The sequence below is a fragment of the Hyperoodon ampullatus genome (assembly GCF_949752795.1).
Source record: "Hyperoodon ampullatus genome assembly, chromosome: 4".
Classification (NCBI taxonomy): Eukaryota; Metazoa; Chordata; class Mammalia; order Artiodactyla; family Ziphiidae; genus Hyperoodon; species Hyperoodon ampullatus.
This window is the reverse complement of record NC_136917.1, coordinates 50,471,324-50,495,420: the sequence shown is the minus strand read 5'-3', so window position 1 is coordinate 50,495,420 and position 24,097 is coordinate 50,471,324. Positions and strand designations below refer to the sequence as shown.

Below are 24,097 nucleotides of genomic sequence, written 5' to 3'. Positions count from 1 at the left end.
TAGCCTTGATTTTAAGCTTTGTTAGGTGGAACCAGAGCAACCTTTTGTGGTTAATTTTTTCTCACTACCAGGGAAATACCATTCTCAGATCTTTAACTGAATGACAGGTTTTTCCCTTTGATTGGTGGGAACACAAGCCATCTCCTCTCCTGTTTTACTCTGGATATTATTCCCTCTACTTCTTAGCATGCTTTTCTCCACAGCCTTGAGTAGTTTTCTCACACACAGTTACTGACTATCACTCAGTTGAAGACTCTAGGTGGACAATTTGCTGCAAATCTCTCTTTGAAGTTCTCTCTTCTTGGTATCATGCCATGTAAATTTTACCTCCCTTGGTCTCCTCAACTCTCGGCTTTGTATCCTCATCTCAGGGAGACTGCTGTGCTCTACCTGTGTTTTCTCTCTCTATTCAACAGACTGGACACTATAGACAGTAAGCTGTGGCAGTATAGAGCTAACTTGGGTTCTGTTCCCACTCCCAAGGATCATGACCTGCATTATCTAATGTCCAGTGTCAGAAAACTCTTGTTTCATGAAGCTTTTTTTTTTAACTAATTTTTTTCTTTTATTGTTTCAGGTGGGAGGAAATATTCTTTCCTTGTTACTGCATCTTGGCCAGAAGTGGAAATCTTATCATTAAAAACAAAACAAAACAAAACCTGGTGTATCCCTTAGCATACATATTTTTTTGTTTCTCTTTTCAGAAAATAACTCAGGTATTTTAGTTTTCTTATTTGCCTTCTAATCATTTTCTTCCTACTGAAATTATGAAAGCTTCAAGCATCTTTCACAGTGTTCCAGAAGTTTTATTCTGTATAAACTACATGTTAGTCTTCAGTAGAGTATCTTTTCCTTTTCTTTTTCCCCCCTTTTTTCTTTATTTTTTTCCCTTTTTCCTTTTTTTTTTTTGATTTTGGTTGTCTGATGTGCAATATGTTTTTGTATGCAGGTAGTAAATAAACTTTGATCTTCCAAAAAAAAAAAAAAAACCAGCCAAAGGGCATAGGGAGAAGACAATGGAATCTTGATTGAGTAGACTTCTGTCTGATTCCAGCTTTCACCACTTACTGTTTGTATCTTTGGGAAAGATCTCTCTAAATTTTAGTAAAATAGGGATGCTAGCAATAATGTATGTCCAACCTACTCAAAAGGTTGTTCATGAGGCCCAAATGAGAATATGTATTAAAAATTGTAATTTGTAAAGCATTTTACATGTTAATATTGCCCTTCATCACCAAGATTGGTTCAAACTTGATTTTTTCTCTCTTTCAGTATATTTGGTGTCCTTCTGTTCCTTTATTTTCTTTCTGAATACATGCCTCTCTTTCCATGTTTTCTTCTTTCCTAATCTCACTGAATTTGTGTTTAGACCTCTGTTAAATATGGGAGAGTGTGAAAAAAATATATCAGAACAAATACATATATATATAGATAGATAGATAGATATAGATATAGATATATAGATATAGATATATCAGGAAACTTGAATTCCTGTCACAGCTCTTCCACTTATGGCTAACAGACTTGAGGAAAATCATTCAACCATGCTGATTTTCAGTTTTACTGACCATGAAATGGAAATAAGATATTATCTGCTTACCTCAAAGAGTTAATGTGAGGATCAAATATATAAAATATAGACAGTATATAAATATTTTTATATATACATATTGTGTACAAATTAGTATTATACTCTATTATTATATAAATATCCTATTATAAAAATAAAGTTTATATGCAATTGCTCTATAAGTACAATAATAATAAGTATATTAATAGCCTTTATTAATGCAAGTAACTGCATAGAGTTCTTAAATAATTTCCTATACAGTTTTACAATACTTCTCAGAAGCATAAGTAGTATTTTCTATCTAGAAGTGACAGAAAAAATAATCCCTATCTTACACTGTAGACTAAAGCTGGTTATTGCATTTTCCAAGGTTGTGTATGTAGATAACAAATAAATGTCCACTACTTACAGCTTCTTGCTCAGAAATATTAAAATTACTTTCTGGAAAAATACCTTCTTAAATAGAGGTGTTTTATAGTAAGGATGTGGTGATGAAATGCATTAATATCATGTGGGAGGTGTCACTCAAAATAAACAAAAAATCCACTTAATGCAAAATAATTTCTATATTCACTTTTAAATTTCTATATTCACTTTTAAATTCACTTTTAAATAACTCCTGCCCCCCCAATAGTGTTAGTTAACTAACTAGTAATATAGTGGAAACTAAAATTCAGATAAAAGAAATTACTACAGCAAAATTTCATTCTCTGATTCATTTAAAATATATATTTTAAAATTTTTATTGGAGTATACTTGATTTACAATGTTGTGTTAGTTTCAGGTGTAGATCAAAGTGAATCTGTTATACATATACATATATCCATTCTTTTCTAGATTCTTTTCCCATATAGGCCATTACAGAGTACTGGGTAGAGTTCCCTGTGCTATACAGTAGGTCCTTATGAGTTATCTGTTTTATATACAGTAGTGTATATGTGTCAATCCCAATCTTCCAATTTATCCCTTCCCCTCCTTTACCCCCTGGTAACTATAAGTTTATTTTCTACAAGGAATGATTCATTTTGATTAACTGAATTTTTCAGATGATTGAAGGCTATACACCTTTTTAACCCCAGGTTATTTTTTTAAGAATTGAGAGTATCATCAGGGAATTCCCTTCTAGAGGCCAAATATCTGTATTATATACTAGTTTTACTCTATGGACATCGTTTTTAAAAGATTTTCACAGATTCAGGTGAACAATGATTTGTATGATTATTTTCTACTTCTTCCACTAGAGTATAATTTCTTAGAGATTAGAGAGCACATCTATTTTATTCACAAGCTTAATGCCGGGCTCTCACATGATAACAGATAATTGTATGCATTCAGTAAATATTTGTTGTATTCATGTGGGGGGTATTATAGAATCTATTGGAATACCATAACATCTAACTTTGGACTTATAGTTTTGACTTGTTAAATCACATTTTGGTAATTTGGTCCCATACCTGAGGATTCTCTGATTTATTATTCATTCTTACTGCTTTTTTCTGTCTAGTGAATCAAGATTGTTGTATGACACAATGGTTGGTGCTATTTAACTTGCTACTTGTTTGAATGAAATTTTTAAGTCTTAAAACCTAGATGTGAGCCACAGCTTGACTGCTTACAAACCATGTGGCCTGGTGTAAGTGCCTGTGCACAGGCATCCCTGGTGTCTCTCTCTACATCCAAATTTCCTCCTATAAGGGCACCAGTCAGTTTGGGTTAGGGCTCAACCCTAACGGCCTCATTTTAACTTAATCACCTTTGTAAAGGCCCTCTCCTCAAACACAATCACATTCTGCAATACTGGGATTTAAGACTTAAAAATATGAATTTTGGAGGGACACGGTTCAGTCTATAACAGGAAGTGTCTGAGATAAACTAGTTATAGGTGTAAATAATATGGTCACTACAGTGTGTGTTATTTTAGAGCTTGGACTCTGGATTTCACTGCCTTTATTTTCATTGACTGTTATCATTTGCAAAGACCACTGCTTACAGGCTGTATGACCTTGGAAAAGTTATAGAATCTCACCAAACCTCCATTTTTTAACATGTAAAAAAAGAAAAAAATTATACTCTTTATTGTTGTACCTGTCACTTAGTAAGTGCACCATAAATGATAGCAAATTTTATATTTCTTTGCAAATAATTTAATAGATATATATACCACCTTTTCCTAATTTTGCTTATAAATCTAACAGTTTTCTTCTTATTGTATATACACACACATAAAAATATTTCACTGTAAAATATGCGTTACTTTTTTGCCAAAACTCATTATACTAGCTACTTCAGAATTAATTCATTGTGATTTTTTTCCAAAGGACTGTAGCTCCACAAACTTGTTTTCTACAGTCAGAATGAATCCTAGGAGACTTGAGAATTTTCAAGTGATGGATAGTGTAGGGTCATGGAATAGGAGTTCCAGTAGCATCAACTGTAGGGAGAAGCTGGATATTGTATTTAAGAACAAAATATAACCTGATACGTAAAATTTAATACAGTTAAAAATTAGGTATTAAAACATTCCTGTTTTCTTAATCCTAATCTAACATAAGCAACAATTATGTCTATAAATAGTAGGGTCTGTATGCTTAGTGATCAAAGAATGCCCATCTCATCCTGTTCTTAGATAAAACAATATGCTTATCTTTATAGTTTCTCAGCCTTTCTAGACAAACAGAAAGGAACTCCCAGAGAAGGAGTAAAGGTACCTGTTAATGGGACATTTGAAGATAAGAAGGGGGGTAAAAGCTATTTTCCAGTTAGTGTCTTTCAGAAAAGGAGAATACAGACATGTTAAATTAATGGGGGAAAACATGAGAATTTTAGGAAAGGAAATCAAAAATTAAGAAAATAAAAAGGAAATTAATTCATCTTCTAAGAACTGTTAGGACATACACTTTTCCAGTCATGGTCACAACGTAATTCTTTTTGTCATTATGGGTTTATGGTTGTGTGTGTGTGTATGAATGTGAGAGCAGGGGATAAACATAAAGGACTACGTTAGCAGTAGAATGTTGAACCCAGTTTAAAGCACTGTTAACGTCCGGATTCTCTTTGAACTGTCTGAAATGCTATGCGATGGCCACATAGGGTGTAAAAGGTGAGAAAGTGGCAAGGCTGGTATTACCATCCAAGCTAGTTCCTACTCTGAGGTTTATTAATGGCACCATTTTTGGCAGGTAAGGAAAGGATAATAACACCTACTCTGCTGCGTCACTGCATTGCATAAACAAGTCATGAGAGCTAATGGATGACAGATTGTTTGGAAAGATGCGGAAGGTGATTTAATTGTAAGGGACTATAATTATTTATTAAACTATTGTGATCATCAAGGATATCTCAGCATAGAAAAAGAGAAGATCTGAACAATGATCTGCTAACTTTGGATTTTGGAAATAACCTTTGTCCTTAGTAACATTACTGATCTACAAAATCTTGTTTACTTTATATTTTTCTTATCTCTTCCCTCTGTGTCAATATCCTTGATGTGAATTCAGATTCTGGGCCACTTGATACATGTTTTGAATTGTAAAGTTTATACTTTTTACAACCTAACTCCATTCCTTTTTTTTTTTTTTCCCCAGCACGCGGGCCTCTCACTGCTGCGGCCTCTCCCGCTGCGGGCCCAGCCGCTCCGCGGCACGTGGGATCCTCCCGGACCGGGGCACGAACCCGCGTCCCCCGCATCGGCAGGCGGACCCCCAACCACTGCGCCACCAGGGAAGCCCCCATTCCTTTTTAATGAGAAAAAAAAAAGGGTTTTACACGTTTGGTGAATAATTGAAAGAGCTGGCCAAAAAAACAAACCAAAAAAAAAAAAAAAAATAGAATTTAGAATTTCAGGAAAGTACTCTGATAACCTAATATAAAAGTACTCTATTAACCCAAAACTCAGTTCTCTAAAACCTCAGTCCCATTTATTTGAATTTAAAGTCCATGGTTTTCAAAAATAAGGAGTGATTAACAGAGTGTATGATTAATCACCTCTGGATTTACATTTCTTAAATGAAATGCAGAAGTAAGTCTGATGACAAGAGCCAGCTGACATGTACTTCCAGTATTGGGGGTGCTCACTGAATCTTCTCTTGGCCATCTTATTCTCCTGGAAGAGGTTATCAGTCTGAATCCTCTTATTCATCATTTCAGAAGGTTCTGGGTGTTAGTAAGGAACTCTTCTCCAGTAAGAAAGAAACCAACTCCTTCAACCTTCCCTCATAGCAGGGATACTTTAGAGATGCAATCATCTTTTGGTTCTTTTGTTACACCCTATCACTACTTCCACTCCTGGGAATACTGTTCATTTGGGCTAGATTTGGTGTTCATCAGAGCATAGTACACAGTCACCAATTCTATCGTAAGGCAATCTACTGTCAGTAACAGAGTGTATGGTTGGGATACATTTCATATGGTCTAACAGAGCAAATGGAAGATTAAAAAATTAGTATTGGTATGTCATTATGCAAGGAGGATTTTTATAGACATCAGTGATGACCGAAACCTAGCAATGGCTTTGGCAAAGTTTAGATGGTTAATACTTTGATCTATTTCAGGTGTCATGGTTTAGAACACAATGATAGGATGAAAAAGAGAACCTATATCCTGACTTTTTGATTTTACTTCAGAATGTTTGGGGATTGTTATTTCTATGCCAAGTAAACTTAAATCTGTCATTGTGGACCACGTTTAAGAGATGTTGACTTTTCTTGGAGTCTTAGAAATTACCTAGTAAATCACATCATTATAATGAGATAAAAATGCAAGGCCAGCTATCATTAACTATAAAACTTACCACATATGATTGGAATTGTTCTAAACATTACACACATGATTTACCTCTAACTCTTACAACAATTGTACAGTATAGTTTTACTATCTCTATTTTACATATTAGGAAACTGAGGCTGAAAGCAAATAAGAGACTTGCCCAAGACAACATAGCTAATAACTCGTGAGTCAAGATTTGAACCCAGATCTATTATGCACCAAAGCCAGGTTCATTTCCATTACACTGTGTAGTTGCAAAGACAGGAATAGAAACAAATTTTCTGACTCCCTGTCCCATTCTTTTTCCATTAAGCTAAGACAGTCAATTTTCAAACCTGTGATAGTAATGCAATTTGAACTTGTTTTCCATGGTCACTAATTTCACTAAACCACTGGAAAGAAATAAAGCTTATAGCACAGACCTTGAGACAAATAATTATATTTTATAGGAAAGAAATTAATTCATGATAAAAAGAAAGGGAAATATTCTAGCTTTGATGGGATTCAGAATATTGACACGATCTCAGCGTTGGATAGCCTTAGATCAGTTTTCTGGAACAATATTTGAAAAGGCTTTGATCCCATCAATTCTAACTTATATATGTGTCTGTGACACTGAATTGAGACACTTTAGAACAGATGCAGATGGAAGCAAAAGGAATCCTAGGTGCTCTTGCTATAAGCAGCTTTCTTCAGATGTAGAAACCTTTAAATCTTTACTTGGCTTGTAGGACAACCCATCTGTCTTCTTTTTCCCTCCCCTCCCACTTATGAAGGGAGCTGAGTTAGAAACATGTTTGTCTACGAGGAAATGTGTCTGGTGTTGGTGAGGAATTCAGTTCTGATATAGGATTATGGACTATTAAACTTTGAGTAGGGTCCTTGGACATAATCTGTTGCATTCTAGGGGAGGTATCATGAAGACACATTAGAACTACTTTAGAAATAGTATCTGTTGAAATCTGCCACCTTGACAGGATCCTAAAAGATGGAAACTAAATTGATGTGGTATATTAAGTTTAGCATGACCTTGAACAACTGGTTTTACAGTTTGGCTGTTGTTGTGGGTGTCACCCACAGTATACTATAAAAGTGAGCTGCATCTCCATGGGTTCAGTCTTAGAGCACCAGCTGGTGAGCAATGCAAGGAGCAGACGTGTAACCAACTTACATCATCTTCAACATGAAGATAGCTGCAGTGCCAATGCTTCTGACCCTGGCTCTTTGCCTCATACAAGGTGAGCAATTTACCTGTAGTCTAAGCCTCTTGCCACACATCCCAAAGCTCTGGGCAGGGACTTGTCTCTCTCCCTCCCTCTTCATTGTATATATATATATGTATACATATATATGTATATATATGTATACATATATATGTATATATATGTATACATATATATACATCCCTGAAATACCTTGCCAGATGTAGAGTTTTGAAGAATTACATATATGGTTTTATAACTATGTTATCTTTAGAAATGACAAGTAGTTTGAGATAATCTGAATTTTTATCCATCAGAAATCCTTCCATTAATTCAACATTAATTCTGAAAAGCTAATAGATTTTCTCCATATTCCCCTCACCAAACATAAAAGTTCATAACAATATGAATTATATATATTATACATATATAGGATATTAAGCCTATGAATTGATGCTGATATGAATTATGTGTATAACAGATATTTAAAACTTAGATGTACTTAATATGTATATTTTAATACTATATTTGTAAATAAAACATTAAAAATCAAATTCAGTCATCTGTTTTTATTTTAAAGCAGTAGTGCTTTCTAGCAAATTTTATTTTTGTGTTTTCAAATCCTAAATGGATTGAAAATATTTCATCTAATTGGTAAGGGACTTCTATGGGAGCTAGCAAGTAGGTTTTTGCTTTTGCTATTTGAATTTGAAGGGAACACAAGATTGCCTAGACTTAACCTGCTATGAAGCATTTACATATTTTAAAAGGAAACCTCAGAGATGGAGAGTGAGGAAACCATTATACACAAGTGATGCCCACTTTCCTAAAAAAGTGTATAGGTACAAAAAAAGTCTGTTAATGAGAGAGTATATTAGTCTGTGATTTTAATTAATCTTAATATTTACCAGATCTCTAATTTTTGTGGCTATAATTATGAGGCAGAGCTACCAGAATTCAGAAATTTTAATTTTATGTATATATATGATATAAACTTTATGCTACACTATACCTTAAAACTATAATTGATATATTTGATAGGTGTACTATGTTATAATTTTAAAAGAGGCCTGCAATACTTTGTTCTGAAAGGATCTTTTAGAAATTAGATATTTTGAGGGGGTCAGAAAGCATATGAGTAAGTATTATTTTTTGAAGTAATTGGAACTTTATGAGTGAGAGGTCTTTGTGACTGTATATACTGCCTGGTGCAGTGCCCTCACTTCATTTGCCATGGTAAATTTTAATGTGTTCAAATCAATTTGTGGTTTTAAAATATACTGCCATTAAAATAAGCAAGATACTACACTCAGTAAATTGTTTTACTTATTAAATGTTTTACATTCCCTTAACTTTGGTTTCTGTATTTTTGTCCCAGATGCTGCAAGTGAAGGTGAAAATCAGGTTAGTCCTGCTTTTGCTCTTCATTGAATTCATTCCAAGATCCCTAAAGAAAAATGTTCTGTGGCCAACACCTTCATATTATAATACAGACATATTATACTCATGTGTACTAATAGCTTTTGTTAAAAACACAGAAACAGGTCTTTATGAATCAAGACATGAATCACACACACACACCAGTCAACGTCTTAATGATAATGGATATCTGCAAGAGGCAATCTACCACACTAAAGGAGTGCTTTAAAATTCCATAAACAAACACACTAGTGAATTACTATTGTTCAGTTTAACAGCTGAAAGTCATGATACACATAGGAAGCTGAAATAAGTTTTCTTGTGATCATTATGCAGAAAGGAGCTGTCTGTATCTTGTGTATAGTCAGTGTATATATTTCATTCAATACATATTTACTGAGCATCTATTGTATGTCAGATCCTGTTTGAGATGCCAGGGATATAAAAACAAAAAAGAACCCTGCCGTCATGGAGCTTACATTTTAGTGGAAGAAAACAAACAAGTTAATAAGTAAATTAGTAAAATATATACTACATTAAATAATGATTAGTGCTAGAAGAAGAATAAAGCAGGATGGAAGACAGGGATTTCTGGGGATGGAGATGGTATCAGTTTTTCTTGAGATAGTCAGGTAAGTTCTCTCTGAGAAGATAGCATTAGAACATGGATCTAAAGGTGAGGTGGGAGTGAATCATGAAGTTACTTGTAACTCACAGCAGACCAGGCAGAAGCACCTGTGATGGCAGAGGCCCTGACTCTGGAAGGGTCTGTACCAACTCTAAGGGATCTTTTGATTGAGAAATGAAGGAATCATTTTCTATAGAAATTAAACATTTTAAAATCTATTTGAAAGGCACATTGAAAGAGCCAATTACATACACACACACACACACACACACACACACACAACTGTGCCATTATTTCAGATTGAAAATATTTCTACTTATGTAGCAGATATTTGGTATGTTTTTCAAAGACCATGAACATTGAAAGAATAAAATAGTAAAAAGATTCTTTTCTACACCAAAACTCTTATAAATGTGGTTAAAATACTCTTGCTGTATTTTATTGTTACATTTTTTTTAAAAGAGAAACTTACAGGTATATTCTAGAGAATTCCATTATAGTCTCTATTATTTCATTTAAGTTTTCTGATTAAAGAGAGGTTCAGAAACTTCTATTGCATAAGTAGAGTGGGATGGTAGGGTAGAAAGAAAGCCTGGATTTTTGAGAATCGAAGAGCATGCTCATTTGAATATTTCATACTGGAAAAAGAAGGGTATTGTGTAAATCTTACTGAGCATGAAGCCATAATTTTCTTTTTTCAGCGTCTATGATAATGGGTAGTAGTTTCGGTGGATATTTCAAATTTTGCACTGATATTTCTCATACTATTGAACTCTATTTCACTGAAAAACATTTTAAAAACAAATTTAGCCACCTCTCATGTTGGCATAAGCAAAAAGAATATAAAATGTAATTATTTATCTGGAAATATTTCTGATCATAGTCTTTGGATATTTTGTCAGAAATGAAAACTATTAATTTAGTCTTTCTTATAGTGCTGGAAATTTTATTTTCCAAGTTCAGTAGCTCAAGTTCTTTCTAGTACCATAAGAACATGTTGAATGTTACAAACATGAGCCAGAATAGCACAGAAAAGCACTGGAGTAATCTGCAAGGATCTTTACCATATGCTTAAATTTGTCATCCCAGAAGGGTTATTACGAAGCCATGGCAACCTTGTTAATGCCTTAACACAGAGCAGGGGTGATGCCAGCTCCTGAGGGGTTTATGATGATGCCTGGGGAGGAAAAATGGAAAACACTGGGCAATATCACAGCCAGTGAAGGAAAACAGAAAGAGCTTGGCCCTACAGGGCTCCAGTTTCTCTGAGACAAGTGGAGAAAACACAAAGAGCAACTATAACAAACAAAACAAAACAAAAATGAGCCAAAGACTGGAAGTTAGATTGCAAGTAATCGGTTGCTGAGAAGTCATCTCACCAACTCAGGATTCCTTTATGGCCCAGACCTGTTCCTGTTTCAGCCCTCTCTATTATGGTCATTGGGAGGCTATTTCATTTTTCCCAGAGAAAAACACAACTGCTGATTTCAATTTTTATGGCCTTTTCCTATTTCCCAAGAGAATACACTGGATAACCTTATAACTCAGAAAAATAGCATCAAGTTCCATCTTTACTAATTACAAACTGTGAACAAATTTCTTAACCTGTTCTCTAGGACTCAGTTGTCCATTCATATAAAAATAAAAGTGTGTCTTTCTAGGATTTAGGTATTTTTCTAATTATGACATAGGAGAAATCCAATTCAGGAATTATCTTTTTTTTTTTTTTTTAAATGTTTTTCTTTCAGTTTTATTTTTATTATTATTATTTTTGTTGTTGTTGTTGTTGTTGTTTTGCGGTACGTGGGCCCCTCACTGTTGTGGCCTCTCCCATTGTGGAGCACAGGCTCCGGACGCGCAGGCTCAGCGGCCATGGCTCACGGGCCCAGCCGCTCCGCGGCATATGGGATCCTCCCAGACCGGGGCACGAACCCGTATCCCCTGCATCGGCAGGCGGACTCTCAACCACTGCGCCACCAGGGAAGCCCAGGAATTATCTTGATTGATAATGTTCTTTTTCAGTTGACCACTAAAAACTATTTAAAGCTTCATTCTAGTGTTATCATGAATCTTTGTTTTCAGCACTTTCTTTAAGACCTACCTCACAAGGGATATATTTCTATTACAGAGACACCAGGCTGTTCTCTGATTCTATGACAATGTTTTTATCTAGACTTTATAGAATCAGTTATATCCAGCCAGCTAAGCAGTAACTTGCAATACTGGCATAAGATACTATTGAATCAGAGACCAGACATGGATCTCAAGAGGCCCAGTTGTCAGTCTGTTGCCAGAAATTATTGCTCTGCTACTCAGATAAGATCACTGGATGGTGATAATAATCTTAGAGATGTTTTAGTAGGTCACCCTTAACGAAATTTCCTAGGGCTGGTCTCTGAAATTATTTATTCTTCTTCACCATTAATCATTCATTCTGCAAGTGCTACCAACTGCCTCCTGTCTATAGGATGCTAGGTTAGTTACATCATTATCCATTAGATGGTACGCACCATTTAGGCAAGGATCCTTCCTGCCTTATTTATTGCTGTATCCATGACACACAGAAAAGTATAGTATCCTCATAATAAGTGTTTGTTGATTAACTGAATGATTATTATAAAGATATAGGAGGCTGAATAGAATTCTATAATCTGTCCTTTGGAAGAGGTTGCATATGTCAGAGTTGGAGCAAAGGCTTGATTGATTTACTTGTTTTTTCTGGTACAAGGATCTTTATGCTTTGTTTTTTCAAAGTCAAAACAAAACAAAAAACCAAAAGAAAAAAAAAAAGAAAACATAGATTACAAAGGCTTTAAAGGACCAGTGGATTTCCTAAACTAATAGGTAGTATAACATTTTACATCAGTACTTTACTAGGTAGTGCAAATTCACCATTAATATTAAGCTTCTAGAAAAAAAGTGAGTGACATATAGCAGGCCTTCATCAAATACACTGCAACATTTTCATATATCTTTTAATGGCAAATATTTTTGAACTACTGTGTGCTAGGTATTTTATATGCATCATCTTAGCAGATTCCAATAACAATAATGGCAATAGCAACAACTATAATAATAAAGCAGGAGGAAGAGGAGAGGTAGAGAATCTAATTATTGAATATCTGCTATATATCAGGCACTCTTTGAGGCATTTACATGCTTATGATATTTAATCCACACAAAACTTATGAAGCACATATACTTATATCCTATGTTTTTACAGATAGGGTAAATGAGCCTTTGAGAAGTTCATTTGCTATGGCTATTGGGCTTGTAAATGAGAACCCTGGAAGATAAGCTTAGATCTTTTGACTCCGAGTCCCTTGTTCTTTCCATTTCACTAATGATTTTAGATGAATGCTTTTAGGTGAATTTTCAATCTCCAACAGACAATCCAGATTCATTACTTTTATTTGTATTATCTGTATCAACTGAGTGAATGTCTTCCATACAAAGGGGGTGGTGGTCATGAAATAATATTGTTCTTAGAAGGTAAAGTCTTGCTTTGATGAGATTTCTGTAAACACTTTTTTTCATATTTTCCTAAGGAAACATGCAATGAATATAGGGCACTGATGAAAAATGGAAAACTGTTTTGTTCCCAAGATAAAAACATTTTTCAAAGCCCTGATGGAACAGTGTTCATCAACAAATGCGCCACATGCAAAATGATATTGTGAGTAAAGTTTAATCTTTCTTTCAAGTGTTTTGAGTTACCAGTTATTCTCTGAACTACTAAATGTATTATTTTTATTTTCTGTCAAATATATTTTTCTAAATCTAAGTGGGTAAATAAAAATGCTTACAGATCACTGTGACACCTACCATCAAGTAAAGTTGGATAAATGCCACCCACTTGGAAAGATTTTAATAATCACTCATGGTATTCCAAAATATCCCAGAGGGCCTGGTATCAATACCTCATGCAGCACTTAATAGTTTTTTGAGGATGTACTTCCAAGTTGAGTTTTCTAACCCTGGGAGAAAAGAATTCTTGAGCCTGTTAAGACCAGACTCTGTTGTACCCCTGAGAATGATGCCAGACTCTTCTTGTGAGAGCCAACCAGGAGAATCAGGATATACCCTAACTCTGTGAGCTACCAGTGTCTTCAGACATCTAGGATTATGCTAGCATGAGATGGACTCTAGGATTGACTGTAGCTTCCAACTCCCCGCAACTCAGAAAGAATTAATATCCCGGAGGTTTACTGACATGTTTGCAATGCTTCTTAACTATTTCCTTCTCTCCAGTGACACTCCATAGGTGGTAAAGGCTTGAGTTATCAGTTGCAAGTCCTCAAATCAAAGGGACCGAATTTGTTTTTGAACAGGGAATTCATTCTCGGTTTCTGACCACCATCAAAACTTTAACTCTGGTACCAAGCCAATACAAAACTTACCCACTGAAGATAATTATATTATAATCAGCTTTTAAAATGCCAAGTTGGTAATGTGTCAAGGGATTTAATCTGACATAGTCATTAATATTGGGATAACGAAGCTCTGATCACATGTGCTGCTACTAATGAAGACATTGCAGGAAGATGAAGGAAGGCAGGGCAAAATTTAGTGAGGGAGGACTCCCAGGGCAAGTTTAACAATCCTTTCTTAGTCTCTTGAAAACTGAATGTAAACCAGCAGGTGTAATATTTACTAAAGAGTTTCCTCCTTGTTACATAAGATGTTTTGTTAGGAGACTGAAACTATAAATAGAATAAATTTATTGAAAAATAATTAAAAATAAAAATTAAATGCCTTTAGACATACAAGGCAGGTTATTTATCACTTTGAAGTCACTCACGCAATTATTATCTTTATTACTTATGTAAATTATGTTGGGATAAACTTGGCTTCTTAACCTGGAAAGGAGGAGACTGTATGAGGCATTAAAGTTATCTTTAAATTGCTGAATTTGCTCTGTGGGTCCTTAGAGATTGGAACCTCAGACCAAGACAGGTGGGTAGATTTTGGATCAATCTGAATATGGTCTTTCAAAGGGAGCATTCCAAAAATGATATAAATGGCTTTTAGAGTTGGTGACCACCTGGGTGATGGAAGTGTTTAAGGTTGGTAATCTGTTATACAGTTAACAGTAAAGATTCTTACTTTTAATAGAACCACATTTGAGATATATTTCAGCACTGAGGAGAAATTTACAGTACCTGTGGTCATTTCCAGACATACCTCCAGTTCTGACAAGCTAGATTAAGCTGAGAAGAATAGCCAAAATTAAGTTTACCGTGTATGATGTTAGACCTAAAATTGGTCAAGCATATCTGAGCTATTCTATTCTTTGCTGTCTTCCAGAGAAAAAGAAGCAAAATCCCAGAGAAGGGCCAGGCATTTAGCAAGAGCCAGGGCTACTGCCCCAGCAAAGGTGAGACTATTTGGAGTCAACTTGTCATATTTGCTTTGGAGATTATGTTCAACTCTATTCAGATCTCTTTATTTCTTAATTACTAGGTCATACCTGTTGTGAGGCCAGCTACTTAGAAGGGAGGGAACATGGCGTAGTCCAGGGGTAGGCTAAATATCTGGTACAGCTTGTCCATAGGCCCAACCCATGACCCAACTCTCTGAAAACATTTGGGGCACTGACAGATGCTAAGAGGTGGTATAAGCCAGTGTGATGTCTGCTTTCCATGGCCATTTCTCATTTCTACTGTCCTGTCTTAGCTCCAACAAGAGACTTCACGGGACTGTAGAACTAAGTTCAAGTCTCAGAATTTGGACAATTTATGTATATCTGGGTCTCAATTTTTTCACCTCTGAAATGGAATGTGGATCAAATGAGAAACTAAGTTTTAAAAGCCAGCTACAATGTTTAACATGTGTTAGCAGACATTTGACTCATTTTATTTCCTTTCTCTTTTCCTCTTTCTCTTCCGACTGAACATATTTTCTGATACTTGGAGATTTCCCCTAATTCAAGTAGACTTGCTTATTTATATCTATTTTTCAAATTGGGATTCAGGCTAATATTTGTTGGAGAAAACTGTTCTGTGGTAAAAACTTTTTTTAATTGAATAAAATGAAAGAAACTATACAGATGCAACCCAACACATAACCATTTCCCTTTATAAATAATTTTTTATTATACAAAAATTCTTATTTATACAAAAAAAATAAAAGTTCTAGGCCCAGACTTGGTGAAATCTCTGTCTACAACGTCTTACAATAAGTTATTGACAAAGCTGGGGCTATTGCCATGTATTCTGACAACTACTCATATTATTCCAGGTCTCCTATGTAGCTTCTTCTCCAATATCTTCTTTCTCTTCCTCCTCTCCTGCCTCTGACACATAACTAAAATGATCAGTCAGGGAAGGCACACCCAAATTACATTAATATCCCTGGTCTAACCAAGCTACCATCCTCCTTGTTAGTGTTACTCAGGACTGTCTGAGCACCTCAGCCTCCACAGTAGACCGAGTCAACCAAAGTCTCTGCCCGGGCTCAATCAGTCTCACTTTTAAAACAATAACATAGTCACCACACAATTGGTCAATAACTACAAACTCTTTGAGCAAAAGGGAGCTGCTTCTATGTTCCCCCAAATCTGTGAGGGTCAGAAAACTTTACTGGTACTTTTCAAATCTGCCTTTCTTTGTGACATTTAGAGAGAAGCTTACTCTATAAAATCCATTCTCTTTCTCCTCCTCTTTTTTCTTCATGAAAAACTGATATATCATTGGTGTTTAAAAATATAAAATACAAGAAAGTGATAAACAAAAATCCCCCAAATACACACACACACACACACATTATTCTTAAACCTACTATTTTAAAACATTACTAGTGGTACGTTTTCATATGTAGACACACATTTACTGAATTTTAACGAAATAGGATTTTTAAGAAATAAAATTATAGAATATTAAGACATTATACTTCTCTGTTACCATTTTATGCCTGAATTATAATTTTGACCTCTAGATAAATTTCTTATGGTTACATGTTTTGCTACCTAGGAAATAATTTACTTATAAATTAAGGCAGTTATTATTTGGCTGTTTGCCTTCAAGTAATTTCTGTCTAGATGTTTACTTGTCTGTGTGTGAATAGATTAATGCAATTATAGTATATTTTTATTGTTGTTATTTTCCTCTTAACTGTAAAAGGAAACAATCTACTTTCTCTGCTTAGATTTTTCCCATCAAAAATTAACCCTTTTCTCCACACCCTCTCCAGCATTTATTGTTTGTAGATTTTTTGATTATGGCCATTCTGACTGGTGCGAGCTGATACCTCATTGTAGTTTTGATTTGCATTTCTCTAATGATTAGTGATGCTGAGCATTCTTTCATGTGTTTGTTGGCAATCTGTATATCTTCTTTGGAGAAATGTCTATTTAGGTCTTCTGCCCATTTTTGGATTGGGTTGTTTGTTTTTTTGATATTGAACTGCATGAACTGCTTGTAAATTTTGGAGATTAATCCTTTGTCAGTTGCTTCATTTGCAAATATTTTCTCCCATTCTGAGGGTTGTCTTTTCGTCTTGTATCCTCTTGCACTGTTGGTAGGAATGTAAATTGATACAGCCACTATGGAGAACAGTATGGCGGTTCCTTAAAAAACTAAAAATAGAACTACCATACGACCCAGCAATCCCACTAGTGGGCATATACCCTGAGAAAACCATAATTCAAAAAGAGTCATGTGGGCTTCCCTGGTGGCGCAGTGGTTGAGAGTCCACCTGCCGATGCAGGGGACACGGGTTCGTGCCCTGGTCTGGGAAGATCCCACATGCCGCAGAGCGGCTAGGCCCGTGAGCCATGGCCACTGAGCCTGTGCTCCGGAGCCTGTGCTCCGCAAGGGGAGAGGCCACAACAGTGAGAGGCCCGCCTACCGCAAAAAAAAAAAAAAAAAAAAAAAAAAAAAGAGTCATGTACCACAGTGTTCATTGCAGCTCTCTTTACAATAGCCAGGACATGGAAGCAACCTAAGTGTCCATCGACAGCTGAATGGATAAAGAAGATGTGGCATATATACACAATGGAATATTACTCAGCCATCAAAATAAACGAAACTGAGTTATTTGTAGTGAGGTGGATGGACCTAGAGTCTGTCATACAGAGTGAAGTAAGTCAGAAAGAGAAAAACAAATACCGTATGCTAACACATATATATGGAATCTAAGAAAAAAATGGTTCTGATGAACCTAGGGGCAGGACAGGAATAAAGATGCAGATGTAGAGAATGGACTTGAGGACACAGGGAGGGGGAAGGTTAAGCTGGGATGAAGTGAGAGAGTGGCATGGACTTATATACACTACCAAATGTAAAATAGCTAGCTAGTGGGGAGCAGCTGCATAGCACAGGGAGATCAGCTCAGTGCTTTGTGACCACCTAGAGGGGTGGGATAGGGAAAGTGGGAGGGAGACTCAAGAGGAAGGAGATATGGGGATATATGTATATGTATAGCTGATTCACTTTGTTGTAAAGCAGAAACTAACACACCATTGTAAAGCAATTATACTCTAATAAAGATGTTAAAAAAAAGAAAATTAACCCTGCTTCTTACTCTCAGAATAAGATGCTTTGTTCAAGAAGTTTCCTCCTATAGACATCCTCTCTCTCTTGCATCAATTTATTCTTCATTACTATGTATGTCATTCTTTAACCTTATGACTCTGATATCCAATCCATCAACAAGTCTTGGTTTTGCATCCAATGTATATTCCAATTTGACTCCTTTTCATGATTTCCATTCCTACCACCCAAGTTTTCTGAAATCCTCCATAATTTCTAATCACTAACATCTTTGGCCTATGGAGAAACTTTTGTTTTTTAATTGATCAATTCATTCATTCAGTGTTTCTCATTGATTTAAGTTGCCAACTTTGTAGGATATTAAATTCATAGGTGTGCATGTACGTCTTTCTAAGTTCCCTTTTTTGTTCATATTGTTCATTTCTTTAAAAACTAATATGACAAGTCCCCTTTGTTAGCTCACTTTTTCAAAGTTGACTTACCTATGCACAGATATATATTTTTCCACATATATATTTGAAATAAAAAATTTACTAAGTTTATAAAAAATTCAACTTGAGTTTGAGAACTCAATGTGGTTAAGGCTACAGAGAATTTATAAATTAATATGGGTAAAACTGACTTTTTACAATAGTAACTTGCCCAAGTCAAAGGCATAGAATATCTTATTAATTCATATAATTTTTCTGTATCTTATGAAATCTATAAAATATTCTCCACAGGTATTTTTTGCCAATACCTAGAAAATTTGTAATTTTATTGCTCTTTTGAGTGGTATTTTGTTGTTTATGGTATTTATATTTGATTATTGTTGGCATAGACAAATTCTATTGATTTCTATAGGTTTATCTTCTGTTAAAAACCTTTATGATACCTTGTTAATTCTTATAATTTATCTGTTAATTCTGTTGTCTTTTTCTTGGAAGTTGATCACATCATCTGCAAATAATAGAAGCTTTATAACTTCCTTTTCAATCTTGTCACTTCTTTATTTCTTTTTCTTTCCTTTTATCATTGGTGAGGATCTAGAGTTCAATACAGTAGTTCAACAGTAGCAATGATAATGAACTTCATTCTGCCCTTTCTCTGCCTATATTAAATGCAATATAGCTAAAGTTTCTCCATTAAGTATATTGTTTACCATAGGTGTTTTTCTATAAACTTTAGTAAGTTTAGGAAGTTCCTTTCTGTTTTTATTCTTCTGAATATGTTTTGATCATTATCACATGCCTTCTCTGCAACTATTGAAATAATTTTACAATTTTTCTCTTTCAGTCTGTTAACGTAATACATTTTTTGATAACCATGCTAAATGTTAAATCATTATTATTTTCTTAGGGTAAATCATACTTAATCATAATGCATTTTTTAATACACTATTGAATTTGCATAGTTATTATTTAGAAAATTTGAAACTATTTTTGTAAGTAAAATGAGTCTATACTTTCCCCTTGCTAATTATTCTTATCTGGCTTGGGAATCAATATAAAATTACCCTGAGGGGTGACACTTCAGACTATTGCTGAATAAGGAGGTCAGCTAATTCCCTCCCCAAAGAACAACTATAAGGCTACACAAAATTGAGTAAAACAACCATTTTAGCATTCTGGAAATCGACCAGCAGCCTATGTTAATCTGACAATCAGTTATGCTTGAAAAATTGTTGAACTCTGGGTAAGAGCAATGGGATTCTATGATGTTCTTGCTTAATGATAGTCCCATCTCACTCCCATGGCTTGGTTGATATGGAGGGTCTACCAAAGCAGAGCAGGCTATGTGGATCAGCAACTGCACTGCAGATGTTGAAAGGGGTTTATTTAATTTTGAGTAGTGGGTAACTGATATATCCAGAGATATTTTTGGTTACTCCAGTAAGGAGAATGATCTTAGGTTATAGCAGTAAGCATATTTCTGGCTATGTCTTCATAACAGGGCAGCAGAGACAAAAAGGGACTAAGCAATTCACAAAGTCCTGGACAATCATAGGGATGTGTGCAAGCACTTAGAAGACACAAGAAAGTCCCAGTGGAAAGCAAATGCTAGGGTAGACGTAAAAGTAGCCTGAATTTTGAATACCCTCTCCTACATACACAGGTCCATCTGTGGAGGATAGACACCTTACTGGCTTGAGGCATTTGAGCATAAACTCTGTCTAATCATTGGCCTACTGCTAAGTTACACAGATCCAGGGAGAAAAAACCTAAAAAGTCAGGCTTAAAAAAAACAAAAACTACAGTCATCCCTCCATGTCTTTGGGTTCCACATTCATGGATTCAGGCAATCACAGACCAAAAATATTAAAAACAAACAAACTCCAGAAAGTTCCAAAAAGCAAATCTTGAATTTGCCCCATGCTGGCCACTATTTACATAGTATTTATATTGTACTTACAACTATTTACATAGCACTTAAATTGTGTTAGGTATTATAAGTAATCTAGAGATAATTTAAAGTATACAGGAGGATGTGCATAGTTTATATAAGGGACTTTAGTATCTATGGATTTTGGTATCCATGGGGGTCTTGGAACCACTCCCCCAATGGATACGAAGGTAAGGCTGAATAAACATTTTCTTAGCATACACATCAACAGCTGCACACTATGGGAGAGCAAGAGATCAGAGATTTAGCTCAACCAAAGAAGCAAACAATAAAACAGTGAAAATAATCTTTGGAATAAAATCATAAATTGAGTTGCTAAACTATATTATCCATAATGTCCAGTTTTCAACAAAAATTATGAAATAGGCAAAGTAAATAGAATATATGAACCATAGTTGGCATGAAAAAATGTTAATGGAAACTGTCTGAGTGGTTCCAGATGTTAGTTTGACAGACAGAGACTTAAAGTAGCTATTTATAAGGTGTCCAACACTAAAGAAAACAATATTTGAAGAGTTAAAGGAAAACGTAATAACAATGAATAGAGATTTTCAGTGAAAAGTTATATATAACACCCTCATATACACTTGTATATGTGTATATATATATATATATATATATATATATATATATATATAACCAAATGAAAATTCTGGAGATGAAGGGCACAGTAACTCAAGTTTTAAAAAATCAGTAGAAAAGCTCAAAAGCAGCTTTGAGATTGTATAATAAAAGAAAAGTTAGTAAACTTGAAGAAAGATTAATAAAGTTTAACAAAAGAAGTACAGAAGGAAAAAATATTGACAAAAAATGCACAGAGTCGCAGAGTCCTTGAGACATCAAGAATGCCAGTACGTGTGAAATAGGAATGCCAGAAGTAGAAGAGAGAGACTGGATAGAAAAATTATTTGAACGAATAATGGCCTAAAATGTATCAAATTTGATGAAAGAATGAATCTTTGTATTCAAGAATTTCAACAAACTCTAAATGGGACAAATCAAAGAGATCTACACTTGGGCTCATCATGATCAAAATGTTGAGATCAAGAGAAAGTTTTAAAAGTAGCAAAAGAAAAATGACACATTATATATGACTGGCTTCTCATTTAAAATAATGAAGGTCAGAAGGCAATGGAAAGAGATGCTCAAAGGGCTGAAAGAAAAAAATGTTAACCAATATTCTATATCCACAAAAATTACCCTATAAAATTAAGGCAAAATGAAGATATTCCCATATCAATGAAATCTGAGAGAATTTGTTGCTAACAGATCTGTCTTATAAGTAATAATAAAGTTCTTTAGTTTAAAGGAATGACCACCAGATGGTAACTTGGAATTAGAGAAAGAAATAAAAAGCACCAGAAATGGTAAATATAGGGGTTAATATGAAGTACTCTATAAACATATGTCCCTTATTTTCACCTAGCTTCTTTTAAAGATATAATATTGTATATAGCAATGATTATAACGCTGTTTTATTGGGTGTACAAATATAACATGTATGATAGTTACAGTATGAAAGAAGACAGAAAATAGAGCTACAATTGGGGCCAAGTTTCTATATTTTACTAGAATTAAGTATTAATTGGTAGTATATTGTGATAAATTAGGATGCTTATTGTAATCACTAGAGTAACTGATCAGAAAATGACATGTATAATAAATGCATAAAATCAACAGGAGAATGAAAAAGACGCACTAGTAATATTTAACCCAAAAAGAAGGCAATAGTGGAAGAATAGAGAAGTAAAAAGAACAAGAGTATATTAAAAACAAATAGAAACATAGCATATGTAAATACAATCCTATCGATAATTATATTAAATGTAAATGGTTTTAACATCCCAATCAAAAGGCTGAGACTATTATATGCTAAAAAAAAAAACCCCAACTATGTCTCCAGTACATACTCCTTAAATTCAAAGTTTTAGAAAAATGTATTTTAAGTCTATTAGAAATGGGGCATTTTGGGGAGAGACTATTTCAGACCAATATATCAATTAGTTAATATACTTATTGATAGGTTCAACTTTCCTCCTGCTTAGTACACCAGCGGAGGTATTTTCTACTTTTTTTGTAGCCATGTCTCCATTTTGGTTTTCAAATGCATTAACGTATGGATACTCACAATATGCTTTCATTGTATTATTTCTCAATGTTCAATTATTTCCAATATCATTATATATATTTTTAAATTGTCATCTTCTCTTTCTTTTTTTATCAGTTGTACTAGAAAACTATAACATTAGCCTTTTTAAAAATTTTCTCTGTAGTTTCTGTTCTTTATGTCATTCATTCCTATTTGCTCTGCTGCTCATTTTACAGTGAATTGAGCAATACTTAGTCTTTAAATTTTAACTTTCTAAATTTCATGACAAGTGTATTTGAAGGTATCAGTGATCATCTATCTCAGATTTGTACTTGAAGCGTTTTCATTTGTCATTCTTTGCCAAATATTTCTTAATTTTCCTCCCTCCCAAATTTATTTAGTAATACGTTATTTGATTTACAAATATGTGGTATTTTTCCATTTTAAATTAACTTAATTTTATTGAATTGTGGTCAAAGAACATGGGCCATATGACACTGATCCTTTGGAATTTCCTAAGACTTTCTTTGTGGCCTGATAAATATTCTACTTTTATAAACATTTTATATCTTCTGAAAAAATGTTTATTTTCTGTTTCTTGGATGTAGTTTTCTATTAAAATCTAATGACTCACCTTAATTTTTTCCTTTGATATATCAGCTTCTGAGAAGTTTGTGCTAAAAACTCTAACACCAGTTATTGATTTATTTAATTCTATTGGTTATCGTTTGACATATTTAGAGCTGGTATTATTGAATGTATGCTCATGATTATTATACCTTCTTGTTCTTTTCTTCCTTTTACTTCATGTAATGTCCTTCTTTGTTACTTATGACGCATTTGGGACTGAATTCTATATATTAAGTATTAATATTTTTGCTTCTGCTCTCTTCTTATTCACTTTTGCCTTGTATCTTTTCTTATCCTATTATAATATTTGTGTGCTTTTTAATTTTAATCTTTCTGTAGTAAATTTTTTTCTGCTAAAGTGAGTTAGAAAATATTGAAGCCAAGCTTCAGCCTCTGCCTCTCCTGGTAAGTTTCAGGAGAGGACAAAGGATAAGGCTCAGAACTGAAGGTTCTAGAACCAGTGTTAACTGCAGTTTGCTGCCACTTCACCATGTCAAGAATCCATCTGTAAGCTCTCAGAAATTGTCAGCATCAGGAAGAATTGTTCTCTGTAGGCTGTGATCCACCAGCCCTTGGGGTTTGGAAGAGGAGGAGGTGGAGTAGTAAATGCTTACACCTGTTCTCATCACCTCCCAGCTGGGCTTTTGATCTGTCCATCACCCTGCCAACATCTGTGACCTAGTAGGCTGCTGTTGATTTCACTGGTGAAGCGGGAGAGGAGTGATGGCCCCAAGTTGATTGCTTGGATCCCTATCCCCATGCTTCTGCAATTTCTCCAGAAATGATTTTTGAGAGAAAATCAGCAGCTTTTCCTTATGCTCCTGATTTTTCCTTATGCTCCAGCCATATTTCTCTTCTTTCTGCCCCTTAAACAGGAGAATCTAGTTCCTATCACAAATCTTTTGCAATTGCAGTTCTCCA

At 34.6% G+C, this 24,097-nt stretch overlaps 1 protein-coding gene across 2 annotated transcripts in view; it reads left to right on the top strand.

Moving 5' to 3' along the window:
• Nucleotides 1-7,502: 7,502 nt before the first annotated feature.
• The window catches only part of SPINK5 (serine peptidase inhibitor Kazal type 5), a 70,048-nt gene continuing 53,453 nt past the window's right edge, over nucleotides 7,503-24,097 (top strand). For both annotated transcript variants that reach the window (XM_079702314.1, XM_079702313.1), the window contains exons 1-4: nucleotides 7,503-7,572; nucleotides 8,915-8,940; nucleotides 13,132-13,259; nucleotides 14,891-14,960. In XM_079702314.1, the coding sequence (XP_079558440.1) occupies nucleotides 7,518-7,572; nucleotides 8,915-8,940; nucleotides 13,132-13,259; nucleotides 14,891-14,960 (279 nt within the window). In that variant the 5' untranslated portion in view covers nucleotides 7,503-7,517. The remainder of the gene's footprint in view (nucleotides 7,573-8,914; nucleotides 8,941-13,131; nucleotides 13,260-14,890; nucleotides 14,961-24,097) is intronic.